Here is a 21,136-nt window from a genome sequence, read left to right on the forward strand (position 1 = left end):
TCCCATCAATTTTAACCATCTTCCCTGTCCCTGCTGAAGAAAAGCAGGCCCAAACCATGATGCTGCCACCACCATGTTTGACAGTGGGGATGGTATGTTCAGGGTGATGAGTTGTGTTGCTTTTACGCCAAACATAACGTTTTGCATTGTTGCCAAAAAGTTCAATTTTGGTTTCATCTGACCAGAGCACCTTCTTCCACATGTTTGGTGTGTCTCCCAGGTGGCTTGTGGCAAACTTTAAACAACACTTTTTATGGATATCTTTAAGAAATGGCTTTCTTCTTGCCACTCTTCCATAAAGGCCAGATTTGTGCAATATACGACTGATTGTTGTCCTATGGACAGAGTCTCCCACCTCAGCTGTAGATCTCTGCAGTTCATCCAGAGTGATCATGGGCCTCTTGGCTGCATCTCTGATCAGTCTTCTCCTTGTATGAGCTGAAAGTTTAGAGGGACGGCCAGGTCTTGGTAGATTTGCAGTGGTCTGATACTCCTTCCATTTCAATATTATCGCTTGCACAGTGCTCCTTGGGATGTTTAAAGCTTGGGAAATCTTTTTGTATCCAAATCCGGCTTTAAACTTCTCCACAACAGTATCTCGGACCTGCCTGGTGTGTTCCTTGTTCTTCATGATGCTCTCTGCGCTTTTAACGGCCCTCTGAGACTATCACAGTGCAGGTGCATTTATACGGAGGTCAACATTGGATCATTCAGAGATCCTCACTGAACTTCTGGAGAGAGTTTGCTGCACTGAAAGTAAAGGGGCTGAATAATTTTGCACTCCCAATTTTTCAGTTTTTGATTTGTTAAAAAAGTTTGAAATATACAATAAATGTCGTTCCACTTCATGATTGTGTCCCACTTGTTGTTGATTCTTCACAAAAAAATACAGTTTTATATCTTTATGTTTGAAGCCTGAAATGTGGCAAAAGGTCGCAAAGTTCAAGGGGGCCGAATACTTTCGCAAGGCACTGTATATGTTGCATAGAAATCCATAGAGGGAGACCAGCAGAGATGGGTGGGATGGGCCGAGGGAAGCTGAGGGTTGGGATGTGTAATTGGAGATAAGTAGGAGTGGGAAATGCTGTGTGGGAGATAGAATGATGGTCAAAGATGAGGCTGATGCCGTGCAGGTTTTTGTACACATGCATATACACACACACTCATTCAAATACATGCATACACGGACACACCTACACACACGTAATTGTGCCAGACATGCACTCCAACATATACAGTTGGCATTGCTGTTATGATTTTAGTTGTCCTTGATGTCCTGTTGCGCTGTTGTTTGCTGTTTCTTGTCTTTTTCTTTTTTCTCTTTAGTTCATTTTCTTGGTTGTTGGTGCATTGAGGGGTTCTCGGGGGTGGGGAATGTAATTAATTGTATTTTTTTTCTTATTTGTTTTGGTGGGGGGGACTGTGGGAGTGGTCTCGGATGGTTGAGGAACAGCCATAGGGAGACCGTGGGAGGATCTTAGAGGGTTCAGGTTCACGTTTTTTGGCCTGGTGGGAGATATGTCAACGTGCCCTTGAGCAGGGCATTGACCCTGGATGCTTCTGTGTGTTTCTCTGAATGGGAGTCGGTCGGATGACTGGTGTGGTGTAGTTGTTGAGAGGCTTCATTGCAAGTATATTGTAGGTTTGGGATATTCAATAAAAATAAATAAAAAAGAAGATATAATTGCATAGCCTCCGTTCCCTTCAATGAAGGTTGTTTGTGGGGCATGTAACTTTATTTAGATATAGCCTATTTAAAACAAGTCTTATTTCATTTTGAGCCGAATTATTCAATCTTAAAGCCTTATCAATAGTGAATTTAATCTTGCTTATTGACAATGTTTGGCATGTCCATGGCTCAGCCATAATGCAATTTACAGTAGGCCTAGCACCTACAGTATATCAGTGTGAATGATAGGTTTAACTATAGATTTCCATATTGAATCCATGCAATTAGGCTTTTTACAATGTGGACTGCAAACATGTTCAACACATTAAATGAAGATAGGACTGGCCTACATATATTTTGTTATTTTGTTTCTGTAGGCTATTTAACAAACCAGGCCATAATGGAATATTGTAATTGGAGTTGATTACAACACAATACATAAGACTGTAAATACTCAACTTGAATCAACCACATATTTAGCCATGGGGCACATTCTTATTGGCCAGTGAGGGGTCAAGCTCCAGAACACCTACAACTTGGCTTTTGAGCCAAAAGGGAACCCTCTAAATGGAGATAAATATTGTCCAGAAATGACATCGCACCCATGAGCAAAGCCTATATTGTTTTAGCTAAAACACGAGTTGGGTTTTATGAGACAAGAAATTCACATCCTACATGTGTATTAACCATACAGCCAACATGGACCTTTCAAGCTGAAATGTGATGTATATAATTAGCAACTAAACTTCCCATAATGTATCATTAACTGACCTGCAGTAATTTGACTGCCAGAACGATGGAGCGTGTGCATAGCACGGCCGAGGTCAGGCAAACCAGTATGACAAAGCCATCAAACACCAGAAGGTAGTGTGTGTTCTTCTGAGCTGAAACAGATAAAGACACATGGGTTACATAATTGGGTTACAAAACTCTTCCCATGCTTCCAAGGCTTTGAGGCTTTTGACAGTGTCAGTGTCAACATTGGAAGTCTTCAGTATTGGTTGTATAGAGAAAAAACATTATGGTTGGATTTGGACTTATACGAGACCTAGTTCAAATAGAGTACAAAAGTCAAATTATACTCAAAAGTACATTTGACAGTCATTTAGCAAACATTCTGGAGCAACTTACCAACTTTCCTCTACTAGCAAAAGCTAGTAAGGCAGGCAAAACTAGAAAAGTACATTTCCTGAAGAAAATATGGTGTGCATGCTAGCTTGTGATGGATTGATTGATTGAATAGTCTTAAAATGTGGAAGTTGGTTTAGTGTTATAGTTGACAAAAGTTTTACAAAAAAGTGTGAAGTTAGGATAGCCTGAACTTGTGAAAGTTGGTTTGGTGTCTCAATATTGAACAGTTCAAGAGATACTGTCAGTGAGTAAGTGTATGCTATTAGCCTCTAAAAGTCTAAGCTGTTGGGTGGGGGGTTAACAAGCTAACATATGGAATTGTTTTAAGATAGTCATATGATGGATCATTTAACTATTTGATTTAGAATTTTAGGACACCTTTAGGTATACATTTGATTAATTTATGCAATTATAGTTGATAAAAGTTAAGAGTTTAAAGTTAGGATAGCTTGAACATGAGAAATTTGGTTTGGTTTCTCTAGCTTGAACGGTTCAATAGTTACTGTGGGTTGGTAATTTTATGCAAATTACAGTTGATTCATTTTTGAGAATTTGAAGTTAGGATAGGCTGATGTCTCTAGCTTGAACGTGTCAAGAGTTACTGTTGGTGGGTTATACATTTATTATAATTTATGCAAATGTATACAGTTGAAGTTGTTCAAAGTAGGAATTTGTGGTTAGGACAGTCATGTAAAGGTTGGTTTGGTGGCAAAAACGTGAACGGATCCGGAGTTACTGTTGGTGAGTTATTTATGCAAATGTATGTACATTTTTTATTTAAAGTAGGTTAAATTAAAATTAGGATACTCTGAACATGAGGAAGTTGGTTTAGTATCTCTAGCTTGAAGAATGGTTTAAGAGATACTGTTGGTGAGTTATATTATGTTAATGTATGTGAATTTGTATAGTATAGTTTTTACGAATTTGAAGTTAGGATAGTCTGAACATGTGGAAGTATGTTTGGTGCCTACAGCTTGAACGGTTCAATAATGACTATTTGTAGTTTTTTTATTCAAATGTACGCCATTTCATGTAGTTATAGTAGATAAAAGTCTAAGAATTGGATGTTAGGATAGCCTAAACATGAGGAAATGCTAATTTATGCAATGAACATGTGAAAGGTGGTTTGGTGTCTTTAGCTTGAACCGTCACTTGCATAAAATAACTGAATTAAAGTATTACAATTTGTATAGTTGTTGAAATCTTTTGAAGATTTAGAATTTATGATATCCTGAACATGTAAAAATTGGTTTGGTGTATCTAGCTTGAACAGATCAATAGTTACTGTTGGCGAGTAATTTTATGTTAATTTAGTTACATTTGTATAGTTGTTACAGTTACGATTTTGAAGTTAGGATAGCCTGAACATGTGATCTAGCTTGAATGGTTCAACAATTACTGTTGGTTAAAAATTGTATGCTGATTTACGCAAATTACATAGTTATAGTTGATAAAATTGTATAAGAATTTGAATTTAGGATAGCCTGAATATGTGACGGTTGGGTTTTTGGCTCTACAGTAGCTTAAACAGTTCAAGAGTTCCTATTGATGAGTTATTTATGCAAATGCATGTACATTTGTGTTTTTTGTTGCTGTAAACATTTAAGTATTTGAAGTTAGGATAGCCTGAACATGTGGAATTTTGTTTGGTGCCTATTACTGTAGCTTGAACTTTTCAATAATTATTGTTTGTAGTTTCTTTATGCAAATTCATGCAATTTCATATAGTTATAGTTGATAAAAGTTTAAGAATTCAATGTCAGGATAGCCTGAACATGAGGAAGTTGGATTAGTATCTCTAGCTTGAATGGTTTAAGATTTACGGTTGGTGATGTATTTTAAGAAAATGTGTATAATTATAGTTGATAAAAGTTAAATAACTTGAAATTAGGATAGCCTGAAAATGAGAAAGTTGGTTTGGTGTATCTAGCTAAACAGTTCAATAGTTACTGTTAGCGAGTTATGTTATGCCAACATATGTATACTCACCAAAAATATAAACGCAACATTAAAATGTTTTAAAGATTTTACTGAGTTACAGTTCATATAAGGAAATCAGTGGATTTAAATGAACTCATTATGCCCTAATCTATGATTTATCATTTAACTAAACAGGAGTGCAGCCATGGGTGGGCCATGGGAGGCATAGGCGCAGCCAATCAGAATGATTTTTCCCACAGAAAAGGGGCTTTATTATAGACAGAAATAGTCCAACTCAATCATCTTGGCTAAGAAGAAATGCTCACTTAACAAATTTGTTCAGAATATTTGAGAGAAATAAGCTTTTTTTTCATATGGAACATTTCTGGGATTTTTTATTTCAGCTCATGAAATATGGGACCAACACTTTACATGTTGCTTTTAAATTTTTGTTCAGTGTAGTTATAACAGCCTCCACTCTTCTGGGAAGGCTTTCCACTAACTCAAGGAACCTTGCCGAGAGGACTTTCTTCCATTCAGCCACAAGAGCATTAGTGAGGTTGGGCACTGGGGATTAGGCCTGGCTTGGAAGTTGGTGTTCCAATTCATCTCAAAGGTGTTCAATGGGGTTAAGGTCAGGGCTCTGTGCAGGCCAGTCAAGTTCTTCCACACCGATCTCAGCAAACCATTTCTGTATGGACCTCGCTTTGTGCACGGGGGGGCATTATCATGCTGAAACAGGAAAGGGCCTTCCCAAAACTGTTTCCACAAAGTTGGAAGCGCAGAATCGTCTAGAATGCCATTGTATGCTGTAGCGTGATGTCCCTTCACTGGAACTAAGGGGCCCAGTCCGAACCATGAAAAACCACCCCAGACCATTATTCCTCCTCCACCAAACTTTACCGTTGGCACTATGAATACGGGCAAGTATTCTCAGCTGTCCCGAGTCCACCTGGTCGTGCTGCTGCTCCAGTTTCAACTGTCCACAGTCCAATGGGGGTTAGCTTTACACATCTCCAGCCGACGCTTGTCGGCATTGCGTATGGTGATCTTGGAAACCCATTTAATGAAGCTCCCGATTAACATTTATTTAGCTGACGTTGCTTCCAGAGTTGTGAGTGTTGAAACCGAGGACATATGTTTTTTCTGCACTACGTATTCAGGACTCGGCGGTCCAAATCTGTGAGCTTGTGTGGCCTACCACTTCGCGGCTGAGCTGTTGTTGCTCCTAGATGTTTCCACTTCACAATAACATCACTTACAGTTGACCGGGGCAGCTCTAGCAGGGCAGAAAGTCACTCGGGTCTTCAATAAGGCCATTGTATTGCCAATGTTTGTATATGGAGATTCCATGTCTGGGTGCTCGATTTTATACATCTGCGAGCAACGAGTGTGGCTGAAATATACAAATCTACTCATTTGAAGGGGTGTCCACTTACTTTTGTATATATGGTGTAAGTCTATGGCACTTTTATTTCCATTGAAATGTATTGTGACTTCATTTAAATATTGCTGTAGTACAAAAGTATACAATATCAAAAATAAGTTGGGTCGGTCTGCACATTTGGAAGTTGGTTTCATGTTAATAGCTTAAGTAATTTAAATGCTGGAACGGGCGGAATAAATCAAATAATTATAATAATATGAGTAAGAAATCTGGAGATGTGCATTGCTTTGCATGCACACCTACTTAACGGCACCTCAAGTATTTGAACATACTGTGTTTATTTAATTACCCAGGACAATTAATCCTGATGAACAAATTGGTTTCTTAATAACTCAAACTTAACTATACTTACCAGTCCCTGAAATCATCCAGTTTTTGCACGCACTGCTCAGTGCATCAATGTCAAGGAAGATTTTTATCTTTCCGCTGTGACACTGGTTATCAAATGTGATCTGGAGAAAGAGACAACTGAAAACAGATAAAAAATGGTCTAACAGTACCAACAGCGCTCCATGGGAATGATGATGGGTTACATGTTTAAACACAACAAAGGAACCTTACCGTAACAAAAAATACATAACAGTCCGGTAACTCATGTGAGCGCACTGTTTGCAGGTTGATTCCTTTAAGTTGAAAAGTGATCTTGATATCGACAAGCCTGAAAGGAAAACATGCCAACGTTAATAAGAAATCAATCCCCAAATGATTCAAGTACCCCTCGTTGCAGCACAAGGAACGGGGCAAAGTTGGCGGGGTCAGCCCACCACACATTTTCCTTGGTTGAGATGCATTTTCATTCCACCACGCTCGACACAACGTAGCCTGCATGGTGATACATCAGCAGGTACATGTAAAACCTCAATCACATTACCCATAAGCCAGCGTTTCCCAAACCATGGATTGTGACCCCATATGGGGTTGCCGAATTTGAAAATGGGGTTGCTGGAGAGTTAATCATATTGAAATAAATGTATTAGGCCCTAATCTATGGATTTCACAAACATGGGTGCAGCCATAAGCCCACCCACTTGGAAGCTAGGCCCACCCACTGGGGAGCTAGGCCCAGCCTATCAGAATGAGTTTTTCCCCACGCTTTATTAAAGCCAGAAATACTCTTCAGCAAACCCCCCCCCCCATCATTGTAATGTGGTTAACTTTAAAAATCTACATTTTTAAAATATAAAAGAAACCAGAGAGTGCCCTTAGATCATGGAAAAATAGGCCCACTACGCCATGAAACCACACACTATTGCAGACCGACTTTGATATTACCGTCCACAATTGATATGGTGAAAACAATGTGTGGGGAGGCAGAGGCATAGAAACTCACATCATTATCTTTGTCAGATAATACTGTTAAACAAGGAATTTATGCTATTGCTAGTAATCAAGAGGAAACTGACGAAACTCAAACTCCCCAGTTTATGTTCTCCAAAGGGACGTTAGCTGTGAGGGCCGACACACACACCAACACCCCCACACACCGACACCCCCACACCCACACAGTTCTGTCTCACGATTCCCGAGAATGAAACGGCACAGGGGATGTGCAGAAAAACAGATTCTACAAGGTATCGGATGGTGGGCTTTTGCACAGATGGGGCTCCATCTATCTCCTTCTGCCATAAGGTCGCATTGAATGATACACCGAGAGCAACTGGTGGCAAAAGATCTAAGCACAGAACTCAGAGATATACTGCAGCAGGTAACTTCGATTGTAAACAACATCAAACCACATTCACTGTGCGCACGCCTGTTTGCAAAACTACATGGAGATATGGGATCAGAGCATGATAATGTTCTATTTATGGATGTAACACTGGAATTTTTATTTATTTCACTTTATTTAACTAGGTAGGCCAGTTTAAACCAAGTTCTCATTTACAAGTTACACATGGCATCAAAAAACGTACAGTCAATAACAATAGAAACATCTGTATACAGTGTGTGCAAATTAAGTAGGAGGTAAGGCAATAAATAGGCTAATAGTGGAGAAGTAATTACAATTTAGCAATTCACATGCTAAATTGATATATGTGCTGATGAGGATGTGCAAGTGGAAATACTGGTTTGCAAAAGAGCAGAAAAACTAAAACAAATATGGGGATTAGGTAGGTAGTTGGTTGGATGGGCTGTGTACAGCTGCAGCGATCGTTAAGCTGCTCTGACAGCTGACGCTAAAAGTTAGTGAGGGAGATATAAGTCTCTAGCTTCAGTGATTTTTGCAATTTGTTCCAGTCATTGACAGCAGAGAACTGGAAGGAAATGCGGCCAAAGGTGGTGTTGGCTTTGGGGGTGACCAGTGAAATATACCTGCTGGAGCGTGTGCTACGGGTGAGTGTTGCTATGGTGACCAGTAAGCTGAGATAAGGCGGAGTTTTACCGATCAAAGACTTAGATGACCTGGAGCCAGTGGGTTTGGCAACGAATATTTAGTGAGGGCCAGCCAACGAGAGCATACAGGTCGCAGTGGTGGGTAGTATATGGGGCTTTGGTGACAAAACGGATGGCACTGTGATAGAGTGTTGGAGGCTATTTTGTAAATGACATCGCTGAAGTCGAGGATCGGTAGGATAGTCAGTTTTACGAGGTTATGTTTGGCAGCATAAGTAAAGGGGGCTTTATTGCGAAATAGGAAGCCGATTCTAGATTTAACATTGGATTGGAGATGCTTAATGTGAGTCTGGAAGGAGAGTTTACAGTCTAGCCAGACACCTAGGTATTTGTAGTTGTCCACATATTCTAAGTCAGATCTGTCCAGAGTAGTGATGCTAGTCGGGCGGGAAGGGTACAGGCAGCAATCAGTTGAAGAGCATGCATTTAATTTTACTAGTGTTTTACAGTGTCCCAAATTTGGGGTTGGACCTGGTAGGTTCCTTCATAATTTGTTTGAGATTGAGGGCATCTAGCTTAGATTGTAGGACGGCCGGGGTATTAATCATATCCCAATTTATGTCACCTAGCAGTTCAAACTCTGATGATAGATGGGGGGCAATCAATTCACATATGGTGTCCAGGGCACAGCTGGGAGCTGAGGGGGGTCTATAACAAACGGCAACAGTGAAGGACTTATTTCTGGAGAGATGGATCTTTAAAAGTAGAAGCTCGAACTGTTTGGGCATAGACCTAGATAGTATGACAGAACTCTGCAGGCTATCTCTACAGTATATTGCAATACCTCCCCCTTTTACATTTTCAGTCAAGACAAATGCTATTGGGGATGGGAATTTCACAATTTTTGGTGGACTTCCTATGCCAGGATTCAGACACGGAATATATGACATCTAGGACATCAATGTTGGCGGAGTGTGCTCAAGCAGTGAATTAAGCAAACTGTTACATTGCCATACATATGAGAAATTGAACGACGCAGGGGAAATATAAAAACATTCTACAGATAAGTGACCGACCGAATCAGTGGATTCAGAGGAAAGAATTTCATGCCCCCATCCCTTGGGTGTGCATGTTTCTAACAGAAAACAGCATCAGTAAGTGTCCCATACGAGTGGTCTTGTCATTAGAGTGTCCGCCCTGAGATTGGAAGGTTCAATCCCTGGCCGAGTCATACGAAAGTGGGACCTGGTTCGTTGCCGTTTGGCACTCAGCATTGAGATTGATTGAGGGTAAGGCCCTGCGATAGACTAGTGTCCTGTTCAGGGCGTGTACTTGTATATCAAGCTGCCTGATGCTACAGAAACAGGACAAAGGCTTCTGCTCTATGAGCCGATCCGGCATGCAAGGCTACTTACTTACAAGTGATGACTGCTCACCTCCAACGCTTGGAAGATGACTTTGAGAAATACGCAATCCATTTGACTGTGATCCTGGCTCAGTTGACATGCCGTAAGTTAAATCGAACAGCTGATTTAGCTATCATGTGTCGGATCACTACGGAGGAGTTTTGGTTCCTGATGTCATGGTTCCATTCCACTACCGACCCCTAGCACTTTGAAAGGCTGATCATGGTTCACATCAACACCATCATCCCAGAAACCCTAGACCCACTCCAATTTGCATACCGCCCCAACAGATCCACAGATGACACAATCTCTATTGCACTCCACACTGCCATTTTGCATCTTGACAAAAATAACACCTATGTGAGAATGCTATTCATTGACTACAGCTCAGCGTTCAACACCATAGTGCCCTCAAAGCTCATCACTAAGCTAAAGACCTTGGGCCTAAACACCTCCCTCCTCAACTGGACCAGTGTGGACTTCCTGACGGGCCACCCCCAGGTGGTAAGGGTAGGTAACAACACACGGGGGCCCCTCAGAGGTGTGCTCAGTCCCTTCCTGTACTCCCTGTTCACTCATGACTGCATTGCCAGTCACAACTCCAACACCATCATTGAGTTTGCCGACGACACAACAGTGTTAGGCCTGATCACCGACAGCGATGAGACAGCCTATAGGGAGGAGGTCAGAGACCTGGCCGTGTGGTGCCAGGATAACAACCTCTCCCTCAACCCTAAGACAGTCGTGAAGAGGGCACGACAAAGCCTATTCCCCCTCAGGAGACTGAAAAGATTTTGCGTGGGTCCCCAGAGCCTCAAAAAGTTCTACAGTTGCATCACTGCCTGGTATGGCAACAGTTCGGCCTCTGACCGCAAGGCACTACTGCCCAGTACATCAATTGGGCCAAGCTTCCTGCCATCTTGGACTTGTATACCAGGCAGTGTCAGAGGAATTCCCCAAAAAGTGTCAACGACTCCAGCCACCCTAGTCATTCTCTCTGCTACCACACATCAAGCGGTACTGAAGCTCCATGTCTACCCCCAAGCCACAAGACTCCTGAACAGCTAATCAAACGGCTACCCAGAGTACTTGCATTGACCCCCCCCATTGATTTTGTGGGTCACTTAGAAATGTCCTTGTCCTCTTCCATTAAAATAACATCAAATTGATCAGAAATACAGTGTAGACATTGTAGCTGGAAATGGCAGATTTTTAATGGAATATCGACATGGGCGTACAGAGGCCCATTATCAGCAACAATCACTCCTGTGTTCCAATGGCACGTTGTGTTAGCTAATCTAAATGTATAATTTTAAAATGCTATTTAATCATTAGAAAACCCTTTTGCAATTATGTTTCCTCAGATGAAAACTGTTGTCCTGATTAAAGAAGCAATGAAACTGGCCTTTAGACTAGTTTAATATCTGGAGCATCAGCATTTGTGGGTTTGATTACAGGCACAAAATGGCCAGAAACAAAGCACTTTCTTCTGAAACTCGTCAGTCTATTCTTGTTCTGAGAAATGAAGGCTTGGCAGGAAACTGCCAAGAAACTGAAGATATACTCTACCACCTTCACATAACAGCGCAAACAGGCTCTAACCAGAATAGAAAGAGGAGTGCGAGGCCCACATCTGCACATCTGAGCAAGAGGACAAGTACATTAGAGTGACTAGTTTGAGAATCAGACACCTCATAAGTCCTCAATTAGTCTCAACATCAACAGTTGAGGCAACTCCGGGATGCAGGCCTTCTAGGCAGAGTTCCTCTGTCCAGTGTCTGTGTTCTTTTGCTTATCTTAATCTTTTATTTTTATTGGCCAGTCTGAGATTTGTATTTTTCTTTACTACTCTGCATAGAAGGCCAGCATCCCGGAGTCGCCTCTTCACTGTTGACGTTGAGACGTGTTTTTTCGGGTGCTATTTAATGAAGCTTCCAGATGCAAATTACTTGCAATATATACTTGAAGTCAAATATTTAATAAAAACATTGTATTCTTACAACTGTATCATATTTATACAATTGTAACCCCTGACCATTTTCTGTTTATTTTAGGTACTGAGTTAACGTGCACTAATGTGATTAGCATGACGTAAGTAACAGCACAAATTTCCAGGACATGACATGTCAAATATGGGCAAAATGCTTAAATTATCATTAATCTAACTGCACTGCCCAATTTACAGTAGCTATTACAGTGAAAAAACACCATGTTTGAGGAAAGTACACAACAAAAAACTTGTATCACGGCAACTGGTTTGATACATTCATCTCTGAAGGTAAATAATGTACTTACTACATTCAATAGTGTTGCTCTGATTTGTCATACTGAGGGTCCCAGAAATAAAATGTAGCATAGTTTTTTTTTATTAATTCAATTTTTATATTCAAACGTAGGAACTGGGTTCTACAGTTTGAACCCCTGCTGTGCTGGACTTTCTCTTATTTTTGTTTGTATTATCTTCTACCAGATCGAATGTGTTATAGTCTCCTACATTAATTTCATAATTCCACAAACTTCGGTGTTTCCTTTCAAATGGAATATGCATATCCTTGCTTCAGGTCCTGAGCTACAGGCAGTTACATTTGGTTTGTCATTTGAGACAAAAATTGAAAAAAGGGGTCTTAAGAGGTTTTAACTTTTAAAACTGTTGTCACTGACAATTCATGTGTAGTGATTTGTACATCTTATTTCGGTTTATTTGCTTTACTTTAATGATATTATATTTAAGAATAAAATATACTTGTAGTGTAGATGTCCTATGTTTATTTTTTATTGTATTGTAATTAAAAATCATTTAAATCAATCAAATATCAGCTAAAAATCGTTATTTTCTAATCTATTTTTGGGTTAATCATTTGTTTCCTCTAAATACTTTATGCATGTTTATGGTGTTAATAGCGATTCACTTTTCACACTTTGAAAATGTTTATTTACTCCATTGCTATGGTCACCGGCGGTTGTCGTCCTCACCTTGACTATATGTGGTAATTACCAGTTGTGAAGTCGTACATATTCCGAGTTGAAATTCACATAATAAAGAATTACCCTCGATCAAATCAAAGTTTATTTGTCACTTGCGCCGAATACAACAGGTGTAGACCTTACAGTGAAATGCTTACTTACAGGCTCTAACCAATAGTGCGAAAAAAGGTGTGTGTGTGTGTGTAGGTAAGTAAAGACATAAAACAACAGTAAAATAACAGTATCAAGGCTATATACATACCCTTATAAAACTGACCATCCTACCGATCCTCGACTTCGGCGATGTCATTTATAAAACAGCCTCCAATACCCTACTCAATCAGTTGGATCCAGTCTATCACAGTGCCATCCGTTTTGTCACCTCACGCTCTCGTTCGCTGGCCCTCGCTTCATACTCGTCGCCAAACCCACTGGCTACAGGTAATCTACAAGACCATGCTAGGAAAAGTTCCCCATTATCTCAGCTCGCTGGTCACCATAGCAGCACCCACCTGTAGCACGCGCTCGACAGTTATATCTCTCTGGTCACCCCCAAAACCAATTCTTCCTTTGGCCGCCTCTCCTTCCAGTTCTCCGCTGCCAATGACTGGAAAGAACTACAAAAATCTCTGAAACTGGAAACACATCTCCCTCACTAGCTTTAAGCACCAGCTGTCAGAGCAGCTCACAGATTACTGCACCTGTACATAGCCCATCTATAATTTAGCCAAAACAACTACCTCTCCCCTACAGTATTTATTTATTTTGCTCCTTTGCACCCCATTATTTCTATCTCTACCTTGCACGTTCCACTGCAAATATACCATTCGTGTTATTCTTTCTATATTGTATCTACTTTGCCACCATGGCATTTTTTTGCCTTTACCTCCCTTATCTCAGCTCATTTGCTCACATTGTATATAGACTTATTTTTTCTACTGTATTATTGACTGTATGTTTGTTTTACTCCATGTGTAACGCTGTGTTGTTGTATGTGTCGAACTGCTTTGCTTTATCTTGGCCAGGTCGCAATTGTAAATGAGAACTTGTTCTCAACTTGCCTACCTGGTTAAATAAAGGTGAAATAAAAAAAAGTAAATATATGTTTTATTTGGCCTTCATGTAATGAAAGTGTCACCATGAAGAGCAAGGAGCTCTCCAAACAGGTCAGGGGCAAGGTTGTGGAGAAGTACAGATCAGGGTTGGGTTCTAAAAAAATTTAATCTGAAACTTTGATCATCCCACCGGAGCACCATTAAATCCATTATTAATAAATGGAAAGAATATGGCCCCACTACAAACCTGCCATGAGAGGGCCGCCCACCAAAACTCACGGACCAGGCAAGGAGGGCTTAATCAGAGGCAACAAAGAGACCAAAGATACCCCTGAAGGACCTGCAAAGCGCCACAGCGGAGATTGGAGCATCTGTCCATAGGAACAATTTAAGCCATAAACTCCACAGAGCTGGGTTTTACAGAAGAGTGGCCCGAAAAAAGCCATTGTTTTAAAGAAAGAAATAAGCAAATATATTTAGTGTTCACCAAAAGATATGTGGTAGACTCCCCAAACATACAGAAGAAGGTACTCTGGTCAGATGAAACTAAAATGTAGCTTTTTGGCCATCAAGGAAAACACTATGTCTGGCGCGAACCCAACATCTCCCATCACCCCAAGAACACTATCCCCACAGTGAATCCAACTGAGAAAATGTGGTATGACTTAAATATTGCTTTACACTATTGAACTCATCCAACTTGAAGGAGCTGGAGCAGTTTTGCCTTGAAGAATGGGCAAAAATCCCAGTAGCTAGATGTGCCAAGTTTATAGAGACATACCCCAAGAGACTTGCAGCTGTAATTGCTGCAAAAGCCGGCTCTACAAAGTATTGACTTGGGGGGTGAATAGTTATGCACGTTCAAGTTCTGTTTCTTTGTCTGATTTCTGGTTTGTTTCACAAAAAAAAATATTTTGAATCTTCAAAGTGGTAAGCATGTTGTGTAAATCAAATGATGCTAACCAAACCCCCCCAAATTATTTTTAATTCCATGTTATGTGGCACAAAATGTATTCTTCAATGTCAAGACAGGTGATGCTAAGAATGCAATGTGGTGGGGAATGCTCATTTCGGTATGCAGACTTGTGGCTCCCTCCCCCATCAAGGTTGCCCATCTCTGACCTAGAACACCAAACTCCAATGTAAAGCGCAAAAAGTAGGCTACGATTTTGTTAGATCGTGAAATGCACATTCAAAAACATTTTTACCTGGACAAATTATTAGATCACCTGCAAAAAATGTGTCATTTATATTTAACACTCTGCAAAAAATAGTGGATCAGAATGTATGTGCTCTCCCGACTAATTATTGTTTCTGCAGTAATAATTGTTGTTTTGCACTCCAAAATCAGTAGCACTATGCAAATCAGGGAGTCAAATTGCAGTCACGAAAACGCAGAAAAAAGATTCCAAATTAGCTCCATAATATCGACAGAAACATGGCAAACGTGGTTTATAATCAATCCTCAAGGTGTTTTTCAAATATCTATTCGATAATATATCCACCGGGACAATTGGTTTTTCAGTAGGACCAATTGGAATAATGGCTACCTCTGTATTTTACGCGAGAATCACTCTGAGAGCATCAGGTGACCACCTGAGCAATGTAGCCGCTTACGGATATTCTTCAACATAAATGCGTAAAACTATGTCACAATGCTGTAGACACCTTGGGGAATATGGAGAAAAAGTAATCTGGTTGATAGCCCATTCACTGCTCAATAGGGATGCAGCTCTTTCAAAACATGAGGCACTTCCGGATTGGATTTTTCTCAGGCTTTCGCCTGCAATATCAGTTCTGTTATACTCACAGACAATATTTTTACAGTTTTGGAATCTTTAGAGTGTTTTCTATCCCAAGCTGTCAATTATATGCATATTCTAGCATCTTGTCCTGACAAAATATCCAGTTTACTACGGGAACGTTATTTTTCCAAAAATGTAAATACTGCCCCCTAGTCACAAAAGGTTTTAACAACAAAAAAATACAGAAAAACATATGTCAAAAATTTTAGAAATTAATTTGCATTTTAATGAGGGAAATACATATTTGACCCCTTTGCAAAACATGACTTAGTACAGTAATTGGTGGAAAAACCCTTGTTGGCAATCACAGAGCTCAGATGTTTCTTGTAGTTTGCACACATCTCAGGAGGTTTGTAGTTTGCACACATCTCAGGAGGGATTTTGTCCCACTCCTCTTTGCAGATCTTCTCCAAGTCATTAAGGTTTCGAGGCTGGCGTTTGGCAAACTGAACCTTCAACTCCCTCCACAGATTTTCTATGGGATTAAGGTCTGGAGACTGGCTAGGCCACTCCAGAACCTTAATGTGCTTCTTCTTGAGCCACTCATTTGTTGCCCTGGCCGTGTGTTTTGGGTCATTGTCATGCAGTAATACCCATCCACGACCCATTTTCAATCCCCTGGCTGAGGGAAGGAGGTTCTCACCCAAGATTTGACGGTACATGGCCCTGTTCATCGTCCCTTTTATGTGGTGAAGTTGTCCTGTCCCCTTAGCAGAAAAACACCCCGAAAGCATAATGTTTCCACCACCATGCAGCATTCCTTCTCCTCCAAACACGGCGAGTTGAGTTGATGCCAAAGAGCTCCATTTTGGATCTCATCTGACCACAACACTTTCACCCAGTTTTCCTCTGAATCATTCAGATGTTCATTGGCAAACTTCAGACGGGCATGTATATGTGCTTTCTTGAGCAGGGGGACCTTGCGTGCGCTGCAGGATTTCAGTCCTTCACGGCGTAGTGTGTTACAAATTGTTTTCTTGGTGACTATGGTCCCAGCTGCCTTGAGATCATTGATAAGATCCTCCTGTGTAGTTCTGGACTGATTCCTCACCGTTCTCATGATCATTGCAACTCCACGAGGTGAGATCTTGCATGGAGCCCCAGGCTGAGGGAGATTGACTGTTCTTTTGTATTTCTTCCATTTGCGAATAATCGCACCAACTGTTGTCACCTTCTCACCAAGCTGCTTGGCGATGGTCTTGTAGCCCATTCCAGCCTTGTGTAGGTCTACAATCTTGTCCCTGACATCCTTGGCCATGGTGGAGAGTTTGGAATCTGATTGATTGATTGCTTCTGTGGACAGATGTCTTTTATACAGGTAACACACTGAGATAACGAGCACTCCCTTTAAGAGTGTGCTCCTAATCTCAGCTTGTTACCTATATAAAAGGCACCTGGAAGCCAGAAATCTTTCTGATTGAGAGGGGTCAAATACTTATTTCCCTCATTAAAATGCAAATCAATTTATAACATTTTTGACATGCGTTCTTCTGGATTTTTTTGTTTGTTATTCTGTCTCTCACTGTTCAAATAAACCTACCATTAAAATTATACACTGATAATTTATTTGTCAGAGGGCAAACATACAAAATCAGCAGGGAATCAAATACTTTTATCCCTCACTGTATATATATATAAAGCCTTAACAATTTTGATGACTGCTGCTATTCTAAGGAGTCATGTCTATTCATGGCCTTCCTATTTGCAACGTTATGAGATGTTTTGTACTGAACTTGCCTACGTGAATCCACTAAGCTATATGAGCCCCGCTCTGCCCATTTCCTGTCTATCTGGAACACTGAGGTATGAACAGTTAGGAAAGCCTCCGCAAATGAAAACAAATGGAGGGCGGGCCGACCCCAACCGGTTCCGTGTGCCGTGGCGAGGAGCTTTTCCAATGATCAGGGTTGTGTTCATTAGGCTTAGGAAACACTCACATGTCCAATAAGAAACATGTTTTTTTTTGTGTTGCATGGCCTAATGAACACAACCTAGTTCTCTGACCCAGTTGCCACCTGGCTCAGTAACTGTACCTGTAAAATTCCAGATTGAAAAAAGACACATTTTCTGCTTTCCACTGGCTCACGTTTGTTGGATCATGTGTCATACAAACTGCAAAACATGAAAAGATTGGAAGAACTAATTAAACCATATGTAGTTCAATTGAAGTTGTTCCTTCTCTGAAGGATGACATCATCCTCTATGAGGAAATAGCAAGGATATTTAAACAGTCTGTTTGATGTTTGAGGTGCGGGTTTGAAGTGCTTTTTCTCCAATTTATACTTTGGCCACAAATACGAGTATAGGCTGAGTCAACAACATTATTTAGGTACGAGTTAACAGAATATTAACTTTAAAAAGTAAGATTTTCACTGGACAGTTACTTTAAAACTGCAACATTTTCTCTCAGCCTCATGGCAAAAGTTAGTAGCAGAAAATTAACTTTAAAAACAGCAACATATTATCTCATAGAATAGCATTTTAAACTGCAAATGTTTCTCTTCCCCATGGCAAAACCCTTGAAAATAGGTATAATAAGTCATGTCAAACTATGTAGAATTGCAGGAAATACTCTTTAAAATGTCAATGAAATTGCCGGTGCACCCTCCCCTGTTCATCCTCCCAAATATCCACTCCACAATTTCGCCCTTGTCCACTGACCTTTTTCTAACTGAGCATCAATGTCGTAGGCATCGTCCGAGGGTTCCACATTGCCTCTCTTGTAGTACTCCTTACAGATGACCAGAGGTAACAGTTTCCCATCCTCCTCAGCGTAACTGATAGGCCCCACAGAGAGGCGCCCCAACTGGCGGTACTGCAGGGAACAGAACACCATTCAAACACAAGTGCATTCTGCTCATTACCAGCTACTGTATGTAATGCTATGTGTATGAGTCATAACTACTAATGAAATGTTGCACCAGCACCTTAAACAAAAAAGGAGAATCACACTCATAAAACAGTAAAAGGTGGCCTGGCTGGTCTAGCAGTAATGTCGCAGCCTGCAGCACACGTCTACGGTATCGGCGCAGGGAAAATCTGAGCTGCTGCCCTTTAACACAACCTCTGTTTTTCCCCACTTTTTTTTTGTTTTAAGAGTGAAATGCTTATGTGTGCAGCATTAGGCTATAACTATGACTCTGCAATATTGATAACCCAGGGGAAAATTGCCTGATGAGTGGCAGAGACCAATTTACTCAGCAAAAATACAGGAATGATTTATGAAACCGATGATAGGCAAGGGAGAAAGCGGCAGTAAGAAAGAGATTTGGATTAGAGTAAAAGAGAAGGACAGTCAGGAGACTTGTTTAGATACTAGATCTGTTCTCCTACTCTGAATATGGGCCCTGGAGACTTGCCTGATCCAGCACATAGAACAGACTGTCATAGACGGCTTGTTGGGAGTAAAGAGCTACACTGTAATCTTCCTCATCAACTCCACTATAGTCCTTGAGGAACAGGTTCTTGAAGGTCATAGCATTCTCCTCCTTGTAGGAAACCACAAGCTGGTTGTTCAGTCCAAACAAGATAAGCTTGGTGGGAGAAGAAATACACAATTTAAAGGGATAGTATGATGCAAAACACATCTGTTTTTTGCTCTGTACTGAAAAGTGCTTTATCATGAAAACTTGATTGCTGACATGAACAATTTTTGGGAATCGTATCAACAATGAAATGATGAACAAAATACTAAAACAGCCTAATTTGGGCATTTGCCTTTCATATCACAACCATATCAAATTGTTATGTCACCAAATCAGTGTAAATTCACCTAATGATTTGTGAGAATAAAAAAAATCCATAAGGGTTGATAGCATTCTTAAGTCTTGGTGCCAGTCTGTTATTTTATGCTCTACCGCCATGCCAAACCAATTCCATAAGGAGTTGACAAGACAGCGAGCAGAAACAGACTGACAGCCAGAATAGCCATTCTTAGCAATTACCTTTGATAATTCCTAAAAAGAGAGAAACAGTTCTAATGATACACTTCTCAGACTATACCTGTGATGTGATCATGACGATTTTCAGGATCTGCACCCCCAGTTTCCATGGTAACTGGCGTCTGGCCCTGTATTTCTCACAAGGGCTCATGAAGTAGTATTTTAGATCATCGCGAAGAATTTCCTCCTTGATTATGCCTTGGCTCATTGTGGAACTAAAAGAAACAACCCAATACTCATTATTATTAGTCTAAATAGGTATTAAATATTATTATAGCAACTAAAATGATTGGGAACAACTTGAGGTAAAAAAAAACTATCAACTTGAACTCAAATTAATATGATTGAGCTATATGACATCTTTTGGCCAATAAAATTACTTACAGGAATACAAGATAAAACATATAATCCTCTTTTGACAAGTTCCTTTAAGTGTTTCCCAATAGCCGTGTTGTCCCATTTGAAAAGGGGAAGGACACAGAAGTTCAAATTGAAAGAGAAGTAACAGTTTGAATAGGCAATTTCAGTCAGTTTAGAAAAAAAGTATATTTTCCACCAAACGTGTTTCCATAAATGCACAAATAAATGTACTACATGTAGCACTCCCTGTACTGAACACTCCTTGTACTGACCAGTGACTGCATTCATGTGGGGAAAAGTCCAAGGTTAACTCACTGCACTGAAAATATTTGCACTAGTGTTGACTAGTATGAAGCTTTCGTTGTGACAACGTGAGGTGTTTTGTAAGTCATTTCAGCATATTGTTTTTTAGTTGTACAGTGTAATTTTACAGCTAAGACATACATTCACTGCACTTAAGTTGAATGACATTTTCTACCAAAATCATGTTAGGCTTATTGATTTTGAGAGTTCCTGAATGTCTCAACTCGTATTAAAAGTTCAAAAATAATATTTGACAACTTCTTGTAAAAACTACTTACCCAAGCGGCCCAACTGACTCACTCCCGTCGTGATACTGGACTAACAATTCCATAATGATAAGATATGATTAATTATCATATCACAGAGCAGCATAATAGAAGTTACAATGTGTGTCACTCACATGAATCGCTGCTGGTGGACTACACACAGGCATCAGATATCCAATCCAAAGTTGAATTCAGCTTGTTGATACTGTAGTGTAATGTATTGTGATTTGCCAAGTACCTCAACTCCTCCACAGAGTTGAGCGCAGACTAGAGTTAATCACATACCAATGACTGACTCATTGGTGTTGTAAGATTGGCAAATCAGCGAATGGTCATGTGCCAATTCAATCTCAACAAGGAAACAGTCGGTAGTTGTATTTGATTAACATTTTATAAAAAGTATGGATTTCACCAAACAAAGAAAGGCATGCAGAGGAAAAACATAGATACACGGTAAAGGGTTAAATAAAGATACGTTTAAAAAAAAAATACTTGATTGGTCGCACATTTATCCGCAAATGTTCGAAATACAGGA

The 21,136-nt window shown here is 40.2% G+C and overlaps 1 protein-coding gene across 4 annotated transcripts in view; it reads right to left on the reverse strand.

Moving 5' to 3' along the window:
• Positions 1–20,900, reverse strand: part of mcoln2 (mucolipin TRP cation channel 2) — a 68,768-nt gene extending 47,868 nt beyond the window's left edge. Inside the window, exons 1-8 of one of the 4 annotated variants that reach the window (XM_020455529.2) lie at positions 20,736–20,900; positions 19,734–19,887; positions 19,091–19,264; positions 18,393–18,546; positions 17,765–17,843; positions 6,729–6,825; positions 6,520–6,619; positions 2,441–2,553 (exon numbers count right to left, since the gene is read on the reverse strand). In XM_020455529.2, coding sequence (XP_020311118.1) covers positions 2,441–2,553; positions 6,520–6,619; positions 6,729–6,825; positions 17,765–17,843; positions 18,393–18,546; positions 19,091–19,264; positions 19,734–19,880 — 864 coding nt within the window. In that variant the 5' untranslated portion in view covers positions 19,881–19,887; positions 20,736–20,900. Of the gene's footprint in view, positions 1–2,440; positions 2,554–6,519; positions 6,620–6,728; positions 6,826–17,764; positions 17,844–18,392; positions 18,547–19,090; positions 19,265–19,733; positions 19,888–20,056; positions 20,300–20,613 lie in introns of those variants that run through there. The other 3 variants (XM_031800793.1, XM_020455527.2, XM_031800794.1) reach the window with 3 other exon arrangements.
• Between the last annotated feature and the right edge of the window lie 236 nt (positions 20,901–21,136).

The sequence above is a fragment of the Oncorhynchus kisutch genome, linkage group LG21 (genome assembly GCF_002021735.2).
Source record: "Oncorhynchus kisutch isolate 150728-3 linkage group LG21, Okis_V2, whole genome shotgun sequence".
Lineage (NCBI taxonomy): Eukaryota > Metazoa > Chordata > Actinopteri > Salmoniformes > Salmonidae > Oncorhynchus > Oncorhynchus kisutch.